The sequence below is a fragment of the Dasypus novemcinctus genome, chromosome 5, assembly GCF_030445035.2.
Source record: "Dasypus novemcinctus isolate mDasNov1 chromosome 5, mDasNov1.1.hap2, whole genome shotgun sequence".
NCBI lineage: Eukaryota > Metazoa > Chordata > Mammalia > Cingulata > Dasypodidae > Dasypus > Dasypus novemcinctus.
In genome coordinates, this window is record NC_080677.1 from 43,490,497 (window position 1) to 43,503,320 (window position 12,824).

At 33.3% G+C, this 12,824-nt stretch overlaps 1 protein-coding gene across 10 annotated transcripts in view; it reads left to right on the top strand.

Moving 5' to 3' along the window:
• CRPPA (CDP-L-ribitol pyrophosphorylase A) overlaps positions 1–12,824 on the top strand; it is a 393,039-nt gene that overhangs the window by 191,008 nt on the left and 189,207 nt on the right. For 9 of the 10 annotated variants that reach the window (XR_011648802.1, XR_009185802.2, XR_011648803.1 and 6 more), the window contains exons 7-8: positions 7,171–7,263; positions 7,723–7,815. Coding sequence is in view for 6 of the 10 variants with exons in the window: in XM_004467938.5 (XP_004467995.2) it covers positions 7,171–7,263; positions 7,723–7,815 (186 nt within the window). In the remaining 4 variants the exon portion in view is untranslated. Of the gene's footprint in view, positions 1–6,236; positions 6,314–7,170; positions 7,264–7,722; positions 7,816–12,824 lie in introns of all 10 variants that reach the window. The other variant, XR_011648804.1, reaches the window with a different exon arrangement.

Below are 12,824 nucleotides of genomic sequence, written 5' to 3' on the forward strand. Positions count from 1 at the left end.
AAGTCTCCACAAAAGTCTAAAAATAATCATGAAGTAAATGGTAATTGGCTATTCATAGTTTGAAAATAGGAATCGTTCTTAAAGGAACATGCCAAATGATGATTACTGAAAAGGAAGATGGAAAGCTCTAGAGTATATCACCCTCTAGTTCCGGGTTCTTAACAAGAGATCAACAGACCCCTAAGGGTTCTGTGGAGAGTTTTCAGGGGGTCCATGACTTTGAATTGAAAAAAAAACCAAAAACTTATTAGCTTTCTTTTCTCTGACCTCTAAGTGAAATCTAGCCTTTCCTTCACTTTTTAATGTATGAAATAAATTACAGTAGTATGCATTTCACCTGACTGGCAAAGGGGTCTGTGGACTAGAGGCGACTCCATTGATATATGTTAAAGTAGATGAGCCCCGACCTGCAGGGCTGCGAATGGGGGCTCGTGGTCGCTCGGAGGAGAATGGTGAGACAGGAGACGCGAGAAATGACAGTGAGACAGGGTGAGGATCAAGCTGCAAAATTTTATTGCGAGAACAAAGCATTTATACTCTTGGGAAGGGGAGGGGTAGTGGGAAGGATGGCGGTTAGGGATTGGCTATTGCTGTTGCTGGGGGAAGTGGCAGGGTTTAGGAATTGGCTATTGCTGTTGCTGGGGGAAATGGCAGGGTTTAGGGATTGGTGGCTGCTGTTGCTGGGGTGGAATGCAGACTTCAATTTTGCGCCTGCGCATTACTGTGTTAGCCTGGGCAGTGGCGGGAACAGAGAACAAAGGAGCAGGGAGGGAGAAGAACCAGGAAATGGGCTCCGCTCTGGCGGCCATGCCATTGGTATTGCTGATCTCAGCGTATGCCCGCACCAATTGTCCCCAACAGATATAGTCAGTGACTAATGCTCTGCCGCACCTGCCCAGGCCTTTAGGCAGCAGCTGTTATGGTCACAGAAGAATCCTTTCTTTAGAAATCTGAATTTGAAGGACAGAAAGAATTTTACTTTATAGTGTGTCTACAGAATGGAAAGAAAGTGCACATCTTTCTGATCCTCTTGTTTATATCCCTGTTAGTAGCATCATTTGAATGGGAGGGAGATGAAAAATTTGCCTGATTCAGATTCAAAGATGATCCAGCCAACATGTTCCTTAAAAAGATAGTTGGATTTTCAGGAACTCATTTTTGAATTCTGACTCATGGGACTTGAAGCAGAAATTTTCAACTTTAGTAAAACTTTAACTCTTCTTGACATTGAAGAGTTAAGGTTTTGCTTCTTTTGATAGTCCATCTCCTTTCTTTATTTTGAATATATGATGACTGCACTTAGATAATAGTAAATCTTTCCTATATTCTTATTTGTTGTGATGTGAGGAAAATATTTCTCTCTTTCTCTCTCTATGTATATATATATATTGGTATATTTCTTTAATTTTACTGAAGACATTGGAAGCTTGTTTTAAATTTTGTTTAAATGTTCTCTGAACCAAAATATTTACAGAACAAGAAGTTCTTCCAGCCAGCAGATTGTTTCATTTGTTGTGCTTGAGTGAGGAAACATTGGGAATGACAGCATAAGATGATGCCATGGAGCATTCTCATAAACAACCTAATAGGATTGTCTAATGTGGTCTTTGTTTATTAAAGGTGTCAAGGAATTCTTTGCTATATTTAGTTAAAATCCAAGTTTCTTTATTCAAGCATAGAAAATATTATTTGTTTTCTGGTTGAGAGAAAAGCAATATGACTGAATGAAAAGAATTAGATTTAAGTGGAAACAATTTTAAAGGAGTCTCAATTTCAAGGAGAAAAGAATTGTAGTTTTTGTGCTTTTATAGGGGTACAAAAAGGCTAATATTTACTGCTTTTTATGAAATATTGGGTGCATTGCTACCTTAGTCTGTGGGCATTCACTAACAAATGATTTCATATTCATATTGGAGTTTTTAAATTAATAGGTGAGCAGATATGTTTTAATAACAAAACAACATTAATAACACTATGTATGAAGGCAGGATGCTTTACACACATACACATACCTTATATATCAAGAGCTTATGTTATCTTCATCCATTTACTGTTAATAATTTAAGTTTAAGAAATATATAACAATTTTAATAAAGAAGCCAAAATATATTGAAGTAGATATTGGCTGAAGTCATCTGAAATGGGCAAGAATGAACCTAGTGTTTGTGAAAATAAAGAAAAATTACCTTAGAAATAAAGATATTTGAATTGAGAAGTGAAGCTGAAGGGCTAGGGTTTGAATTAGTAAATTAGTAGAATATAAATGATAACTTTCCATAAAAAAAGTAAAAAAAAAAAAAGATTGTGGGAGATTTTAAATACCCAATTGACAGATTTTGGTTTAATCTAACAGGAATCACATACATGAATGTACAATACATGTAAAATATGTGTGTGTGTGTGTATTTCACATTAATTATATAACATAATTGCATGTTTAATTATAATAGAAAAATGAAATGATGGTCTGCTTTTAGGAATAATAATCTTAAAATACCCATAATTCTTAGTGTATGCTCTTTTTTTTTTTTCCTTTTGAAATATAATGCTTAAGTAAGGTAAAATAATCCCCTGAAATAATGGTGATAGCCAGGAAAATAAAATTCAGTAAAGACCATTTATAAAATCTCTCTCTTCTGGTGCTTAAAAAAATGAATTAAAAATAATAAATCAAGCAAATAAAATTACTAAGAGCAACCAAACAAAGGAAAAGGACCCAACTTCATGTATATTTTTCAAAGAAGTAACTGTCAAGATAGAAACTTATTTGATTATCTGACTTATCATGTTTTTAAACTCCACCCCTGGGTCCCCAGACAGTATAATGATGTGAAAGAGGTGATTGATAAAATCCAGACCATTCTCACATTTTCAGTTGAGAGAGAAGACTGAGGGTCTGAAAGAAGCCCAGAGAAAATCTCTCAAGAATAGAAATCACCATAGTTCTCTTGGCATTTCAGCAAAGGCAGGAAAAATGAATTGTGAGTACCATTTTTAACTCTACAACTCTTAGAAAAAACAGTGTTTATCAAAAATAAATAAGCATAGCATACACAAAGCAGTTTAAATAAATGCGGAAAAAACATCTTAAAGATTCTATCCCTCCCCCCTCATTCTTTTTTGTTCTATAGAAGAAGTCAGTAAGAATCTGAAGTCAGGAAGGTAAAATCTCAAAGGTGACTTTATAGGAGATGAAAAAAGTAGGACTGAGGAACTCAGGGAATCAAATTAAGATCAGCACCTTCATACAACTAATTAATACATTATAAATAGAAAAAGACTACAACAAAAGTCAGGTTACTGTAAGAGACGGGAAAATCAAGATAATCACATTGCATTCCATAAAAGTTAAATAATGAAGAGATGATAATAGATATAAGTGATAAAGGCAACCAACATAGGGATAATTTTTACATGTCAAAGACAAACCAGTATTTTCTGAAATATTTCAGAAGGATAGAAGAAAATTTCTTTGAAACGATTCTATAGATCTTAAGCTTTTAGAAAAATTTGAGAAAGAGCAATGACAGTGAAGCATATTTTGATTAAGCTTTTGTGTTTTCTTATAAAGAATTCTTCAGGCAAGGACCTAGGAACAAAAATCTAAACTAATACACACAAACACACATACAAACACTAACAAACTTAGAAAAAGAGGGATATTCTGGCTAGCCTCTTGCATCTCTACAATATTCACTGCCTAAAAATAATGAAGCAGAGTCAACTAACTGCTGGGTAAAATAAAGTGGAATCCAAGAATATTACCACCAGCCAAATTATCATTTAGTTGTAAAGACACTGGAAGACATTCAAATATGAGAGAATTCAAGGAGTGTAATATATATGAGTACTTCTTGGAAAAACTGATTGATGTAGAATCTGCCCCTAATGATGACTTCAGAAACTCTGGCACAAGATGCAGCAGGATAGTTACAGTGTCTGAAAACTGTGGAGCAATGGCTGCTAGTCTGTGTGTTTATCCTCAGATAAATTGTCCTTTGAGCATAAGAGGAAAATCTCAGAGAACATAGATGTTAAGCCTTTTTAAGAAACTACTTGCTGATGAAGTTCAACTAATAAAGAAATGTATCAAGATTTAGACTATAAAAAGAAAAAATTGTGGTAAAAAGTCACTTTCCTTGAATATAGATTTATTAAGAAAATTGTGTGAATTATGGCTCCAGAATAAAATGTGACTCTTGTCAGCCTTGTCACAATAAAATTAATGATTGTTGAGAACTAGCCTATGGGAGGAAGTTAAAATTTGCTCATTTCCTTTTCTCACATAAAGTCAGTTGATAACTGACTAAAAATGAAAAGGGATGTCATTAAAAGTTCAGTGTCTTTATCTTGTTCATGATATCTTTTCTTAACCTAGACCAACATTTAGCAACTAATTAAGGTCTCTGCAGGTGAAGAATTATCTGAATGCTTTCTATTTCACTACATTTCTTTTTCTCTTGTGAAAATTAAATACTTTAATTAAAAATAACATGTATGATGACCCCATTTTAATAAAACTTATTTATGCTTTCGTTTCTCTATCCTTCCGTCCTGATAGCTAAATGCATGTATTATTCATTGACAGTTAACTGGAATGACGCTTATCAAATGATCAGGGTAATTCTTCCTAAGTTATGGTATTTTGGGGTGATAGTTTAAAAAAAATATTTTAAACCTTTCTACATTATTTTAATTTAAAGAATATATACAATTTTTCTTTAAACAATGTGTTTTTTTCTTGAAAAATAACTGTTGTCAATAATTCAAAAGTCTGTTTGTTAGGGGAGTGGATGTAGCTCAAATGATTGAGGGTCTGCTTCCCATATACGAGGTCCTGAGTTCAATCTCTGGTACTTCCTAAAAACAAACAAACCAACGAAAAAACCAACTCTCATTGGCGAGGGGATGTAACTTAGTGGCCAAGTGCCTGCTTCCCATCTACCAGGTTCTGGATTAATTCCCTGGTACCTCCCTTAAAAAAAAAAAAAAGTCTATTTGTTAAATATTAACTGGTAATAGATAAACTTGTTACTATTCCGTTCTCAGGATCCTATAGCTTTTCTTCAATAATTTTATTCTTTTTTATAAAACTTAAAGATCAGTAAGGATATCTCTCATTTTCTCATTCTGGATCTTTATATTGATGCAAGGGAAATTTTAGAATAATTTTCGTTACTTCATAAATTATTCATAAACATTTATTGAAGTTAAGATAGGCTGATATGGTTGCTTTATTTCAACCTGTTAAGTCAGAACTTGGCCAGGTCCTGAGATTTTACCTTACTTTCAGGCAAACAAATTACCCCAATATAGTTTCACAAACACTGGCAGAAAATATGAGACTCCTGGGTTAGAGACCAAAGACAGTTTGTTACTCATGACAATAGCGGTAGTCAGAATAACAAGGTAACACTTGTTCTCTGAGACATAGTTCCCATAGGGTGATGCAGTCAAGGTCAGATATGTCAGGCAGTGAGGTGCGTTAAAGGAGAGGAGTCCTATTAGGGAGCCCTGGGCTTATTCAGGACAAACCTACCCATCCTCCCTTCAGAAGAAAGATAGTTTTACTTTGGAATATAGTGCAAATCTGCTCTCAGGAGAGAGATGTCTCTCTTGCTCCTATCTGGCATATAAGCAGATCATTTCCAGGAAGGGGCATATCTCTCTTTTCCAAGACTGCCTGTCATATGAACATCCTTGAAAAGACAGTCTGGAACAAATTAGCTGTTAATGCCTTTGAAAATGTGTGGTGACATGAGAGACTCATGAAGAGTTCTCTCTTTACGATATCTAGACAGTGTGACTCCTTCAACAAGCTTAATATTGCACAGCTGAGAGCTGCTTTCTTCTTTAGTATCAGTTCATGGCTACTGAGTATGGAAAGTTTTTATTTTTAAATTGTATTCTCTTTGAACTTTGTGCTTAATAAGAATTTTAAACTGAAATAAATTCCATAAGAGAACTATTTTGTATAGCAAAACTAAGATCTTCAAACCTCATTCTCCAGTAATTTGTCAAAATTATATAAAATTAAGCTGCTGACTAGATAATACTCTCAGAGGTAGAGAATTTGAATTTTTAAAAAATTTTATTTATTTTTATTTTTTTGGTATGGGGCTGGGGATTGAACCTGGGACCTCATATGTGGAAAGGTGGTGCTCAGCACTGACCACTGAGCCACCTCGCCTTCCCTGAGTTGGTTTTTTCATTTTGTTTGCTTGTTTGTTTGTTAGGAGGCGCTGGGAACTGAACCTGGGACTCTCATGTGGAAAGCAGGGGCTCAACCACCTGAGCCACATCTGCTCTTTAGGTAATTTGAATGTTACTTAGAAACAAGCATTGCATTTTAGAATTGTGAATTCTAAAGTATTCTAAATGCAACGCCAATATTAACCACTGAAATATGAGTCCCTGTGCAATTATGATAACAGAGATATCATTATGGCAGACTGTGTTTTAGTTCAGTTTTTGTTCATGTTATAATAGAAAAAGGAAACTAAGTTCATTAAAATATTAAAATACATGGAATAAAAACCTTATTAAGAGAGTTTGTAATATATACCATTCTATCTAATCAAATCTGGAACTACATCATAATAATCTACTTAGGCAGTGTGTCTTTCATCTCTTCTTTTGTCTTATTATAATTGTCCCAGATCAAGCCTTTCTCTCTCACTTACATTACTGTAATAATTCCTTATTGCTTTCCCTGGTTCTAACCATCTAGGCTTCATAAAATCTACTGTTTTACTATAGCATTTAAAGTATTTCCAAAATCCTCCAACAATCCCTGTATAACCTACCTTTTTAATTTTAGCTCCACCATTTTCCATGATACATTCTTTGTACAAGAGACACCAGACCACATACCTGTCTCAAAATATCCTGTATCCTTTCTACATTGTTTTCTTCTATCTGAAATGGTTTCTTCTATCTCTGCTTGTTAAAATAATAGTGAGACCGCATGATACCTAATTCAAATGTCATTTTCTTGGTATTCTGATAAATTTCAACCTGAAATAATTTATTTTTATATGTGGTCCCGAGCTTTCTATGGCTTTCTTATAGCAATTACATATTCCTTTGTAACAAAGGTGTTTATGTTCATGTTTGGTCTTTCTATCTAATTTGTAAACTCTTTATCCTGTTTATTTTTTTTTCTCTTAGGGTGTCACAGTCACATCTGGGGCTCTGTGTCATGCTGGCAGAGATATTCAACAAATCATCTCAGAGCAGTGCTACAATTTTGTTTGTATGAGTGTAAGTAGAAAATACAAATGATTGAAAGCACATGAGGATTGATATAATGTGGAAGAGAAGTAATTTTTCTTGAGTTTTAAATATTTGAATTCGAGAGTTTGATAGATGAGGTTTGTTTTTAAAAGCATATTTGGAAAGTTTAATCTTTTTACCTTTTGAAATAGGGAAGTAGCATTTTCTAACAAGGTAATTTCCATAATGAGAATTTCTTTATATAATATTTTCAATTTTCTGTTTTGAACCTTGTATAAAGCAGATAATAAGACAATAGGTTTGAATTAATAGTTTACATTTTTAATATTAAAACCATAAGGTAACCTTTAAAATTGTTTAAAAAGTTAAAAATTAAGCATGTTTTTACTTTTATGTAAAATCTTTCCATTTTTTCCCTTGAATTAACTTTTAAATCAGTTAAGAACTACTTTCTACTTCCTTTTATTTTTTTTTCTTGACATTTAGGTTATGAACTTTGATTTTCAAGGAACGCTGAAGTTATTAAGTATACTTGAACAGAATAATCTTTCCATTTTATATCCTATTGTTGTTGTTTCGGTAAGTAAATTAATACAGATTTTTCTAATCAGACTTACGCTTTTTTTCTTATAACTTATGATTTCTATTTCACAAAATTGCATCCATTTGAGGACATTGACTCAAATTCAAAAGAAGAAACTCTTTACTTTGTAGGTTCTTGAGCCTAGTGTCTTCCTATCATGGTTGTGATTGCCTACTCTTGTTACTGCAGTCATTTGGCTAAACTGACAGGTTTGGAAAACAATTTAATTCATCTTAGCAACAATTTTTCACTTCTTGTCTTTTGTTGAAATCACCTATGTGGCAAGTTGAGTAATTATTTGGGTAACGTGAAAATAGTTTTATTTAGCATGTTATCAGGATGCCATTAGATAAGAAATATCGAAGTTAAAAACCATGTGAGAAAAAAATCTGATACAAGGAAGTTTATTCTTGTTTCATCTTCTCTGTTCCAGGGACAGCAAAAGTAGGGTGAGCAACAGATTAAAGAGAACGCCTAGAAAAATGGTTCATGAAAAGTTTGGAGAGCTCTTTTATGTTAATGAATAAAAATAAGTGTTTGGTAATTAATTTACTTGATTGGCCTTTCAAAATATGTATTGGAACGAAATATCAGAGTACAAAGCCAGGAAAGGAGCTAAATCTAGTAACTCTAAACTGAGCAGTACAAAGAGAAACAAATTAGCAACTGAGGGAGCTTTAATTATTTTATTGGCCTACTGTATTTGCTTTTATGGTAAGGATGGATCCCATGGGAACAGCTGGTATAAGAAACCCAAGACCCATATTCTGACAGAAATGTGGAAGCTTTCACTGAGTTCTTTAGAAACATTATGGAAGGTCAGATGCTGGGAAAGCTCTTAGACAGTAGAATAGAGGCAAGTTCATAGTTCTGCGTTTGGCTCTACAACTCTCTCCATATTTATTGATTAGGAAATCTCATTAATCCCATGTTTCCACATATTATTCTGAAGAAGCAGTGCAGTACAATAGTGAAAAACAAGGGCTTTTGAAATCAGAAGACCTTGGTTCCTTGACCAAGTTACCTAACTTCTCAGAGGTTCAGTTTCCTCATTTTAGAAACGAGGCAAATAATGCTGCTTCTTAAAGTTGTTGCAAGGATTAAAATGTGTGAACGTAAAGTGTATAGCACAGACCTGGGTTCTTGGTAGGCTTGCAGTGTTAGTTTTTTTTCCTTAGTCTAGCTCCCCTTCTTTCTACTGTGGCTGAGATGATTCAAAGTTTACTTTCCTTGACCTAATCTGATTTGTGAGCTTTAGTCCTCTGTTTTCTAACATTCTACAAGGAATAACTCAAATGGTATCTCTCTGTCTTCTTTAAATAAGGATATTAGACTTGTCACAAAAGCGCATTCCCCGAGTTGACTTCTATTGATGACACAGTTATGGCAGACCCAGACTGGAGTCTGTGTCGTCTTTGGTTTTTCCTTCTACATTTCTTCTTTTGTTTCTAACCAGAACACATGCATACAAACATATCTTTACCAATTAGTTTTTAAATTGTTAGTTATTTTTATTGCACTGTTGTATCTCAACCCCAGACCCATGTACTGCTTGTATAAATATTTGGAATTTAGTATTCTCTTGGCTTCTGTTGAGTTCTATTTCATGTCTTAGTAACTTTGCCAGCTTTTTTTTTTGCCATCTAGTGTTCTACATCAAACTAACATGAAAGATGGACAGTCTTCTATTTAGACCAGAAACATCTCCCCATAAACTACTTTGAGAATAGTATTGTAAGCCTATATTATAAAATATTTATTTTAAATTGGAAACTTACTGCTCCATATTTAATAATTTAATATTCATACAATTATTATTTTCTCATTGCATATGGAGAGCGTAATATGAAAATGTCACTAAAAATTATCTAGAATCTACATCCTTAGGATGGAGCAAATTATAGCAATGGTGACTTCTTAGACGGAGAGGCAAGTGAATATTCTCTAAATTGTTTAATTGACATGTAAATGTGAACATGGTTGACTGTGCTTTGTCCTTACTCATTCTGAAACCAGTTTTTCTGAACATGGCCTAAAAGTAAATAATGTCTTCAGTTTAGTTTTCCTGTGACTGAAAATTTGATAAAATTACTCAACTATTCCCCAAATTAATAGATCTGTGAAAAATGTTATAATGCTATCAAAATAAAGTGAAGGAACAAATTTGATTCTAGATATCTGGGATTCATTTTGGTTATTATTTGCTTATAAGGTTGTTTTCCAGCCATTCATTTTCAACTTCCTTGAATCCCTGAGTCTAAGGTAGGTTTCTTGTAGACAGCATATAGATGGGTCCTATTTCCTTATCCATTCTGCCAATCTGGGATTCATTTTGCACTTTATTAAGAGGAAAAATATATATACACACACATACCCATATACATGTGGGTAGTGTGTGCATAAGTATGGTTTTGTTTTGCTAAGGTGCTCAAAGCAGATACCACAAAATGGATTGGCTTTAGCAATGAAAATTTATTAGCTTACAAGCTTATAGTTTTGAGGGCATGAGACTGTCCAGATCAAGGTACCATCAAGGCAATGCTTTTTTTCTGAAGACTGTCTGCAGGCGATCCTTGGCTCCTGTGCCACATGGCAAGGCACATGGTGGCATGTGCTGGTCTCTGCTTTCTCTTCTGGGTTTCATTGATTTCAGCTTCTTGCTTACTTGACTCTCTTGCTCTCTCTTTATCCCATTTATAAAGGACTCCAGTTAAGTAGGTTAAGACCCACCCTGGGCCACACCTTAATTGAAGTAATCTATTCAAAAGGTCCTATTTACAATAGGTTTACACCCATAGAAATGGATTGACTTTAAGAATATGATTTTCTGGGATACATATAGTTTGAAGCCACCACAAGTATTTAAATTCTGACTGCATCCATATTGAATTTAGTTTTTGTACTCTGTGTTTCAGGACCCTACTTTATACTTATTTTCAACTGGTTTCTGTGTGTGTGTAATAGCCAATGGATGACCTAGGGCATAGTTTTAACCTTATTATTGTTATTATAAGCTCATGGATATTTTTATTTTTTTCCTTCAGAAAATTGTAACTTCATTACATGTTGCATTTTTGTGTTTTTACAGAAAGTGCATGACAATTATTGCTATTATAAGCTCATGGATATTTTTATTTTTTTCCTTCAGAAAATTATAACTTCATTACATGTTGCATTTTTGTGTTTTTACAAAAAGTGCATGACAATTTCTCTTTGTAGTTATAGCTTTATATAGCTTCAGTGACAGGAATGCCTATCTCTTTTACTTAATATTTTTTCACCTTGCCTTTTGCTAATATAGTAAGTCTCCAGTATTTCCTGCTGTATGAATAGTAAAACTTAAATACTGGTTAAAAACACCTTTAGAGCCATTTTGCAATAGCAGTTATGAAGGGATTCATTTATAATACAAAGATGAGGAATGATGAAATTGTTCTTATAGGAGGTGTTGAATAAAAAGAATTTACTGTGTTGTTACAAGATTTAGGAAATCTTTGCTTATGGCTAAATGGTTAATGGAAAGTTTGTGTTGTGGGATATAGAAATTCCTTAAGATTAATTGTGTTGGTGGTATAACTGATGATGTACAAAGAAATGATTTTCATAGGAAATACTTCCCTCATACTCATTCTTTTGAGGAAAGGCTATTATCAAATAGAAAGCTACTCTAATGAAATATGGAAATAGAAATAATTCCAGAGGACTATTTCAAAGTTTGATGAAGAAATTTTTCTCAGTTATGAACAGAGTTTGGAATTGCTATGTGTTTTTTATCTTAAGTCGTTTCCTCACTTTGGTCAGATCAGCAAGGCTATTTGTGGTGAATTTATTTGCCATTGCCAACCTACTCAATCAGCTTATTAAATTTAGCTATGAAATATATAAGAGGCACAATAAATGAAAGTAGCATCTTTACTAGGCAGTTTACCTTATTACTTTAGCCTGAGATAAGGAGTTGAATAATGGTCATTCTGCTTTTCAAAAAATGCCTGAAAATTTCTCTCATTGGATTTTTTGTGCTATTGAATTCTATTTTCAAATAACATAAATAGCATTTAGCCTAAATATGTGACATTTCTTTATAAAGAGAGGAACCACATATATTTTCAATGTCATTTCATTTATTATTGAAAATTAAATGTAGAATGATATCACATAATTAATAATGAATCGATGGAATACAAATGTCCAAACCTGCCTTTTTTTGTGAAGATGACAGGAGAAGGATGCTGAACTTGGGTCAGGGTTTAGGGTACAAGTACTGGGTGTGCAGGTAAGTGTCTGTTAACCTTGTCAAGCTACATGATATTTCTGAATTTTAAGTTCTTTATCTGTAAAAGAGTGGGTTGCCTTTGATAACATCTATCTGGCTTCAGTTTATAAAAATATTTTCTACATTAGAACATATTGTGAAGTCATTTTGCTTTTGTATGATCTATTCTGCATGTATTTGTATATGGATATCATAGAGTAATAATATATTGTGGTTCAGATGCAGTCATGTTAAATAGGGATTAAGTGGTATTCTTATTTTGAGACCTTTCTATACTTTCATCTTTATCCCAAGATTCATGTCTTAAAAATGTTTTCTCTTATATTTGTCCCCTTCTTGTTTACATTAGTCTTTTTTTATGTAATCCAGTTTTTATTAAATTAAGTCTAGATCTTTACTTTTTGCATTTCATTCTTCTTTTATCCATCTCTGCTTTTAATGACATTTGCAACATTACAAGATTAATGTTTTTCTTTCTTTTTTTAATCCCCAAAGAATCTCTTTATCCATGTCTAGCCAAGGCCTTACCTTGTAGGAATCTCTCCTTAATAATTAAAGATAACACCAATGTTTCTTCTTCCAACTTGTTTTAAGCCTACTTTAGGTACTTCTAGTTAGCACTATACATTGTCCTATCCTATTATTTGTATTAGCTACTTGGTTGCTTAATATAGATTTATATAACATATATTGAACATCTGTGTGACAAGTACTGTGACAAACATGTAGCTT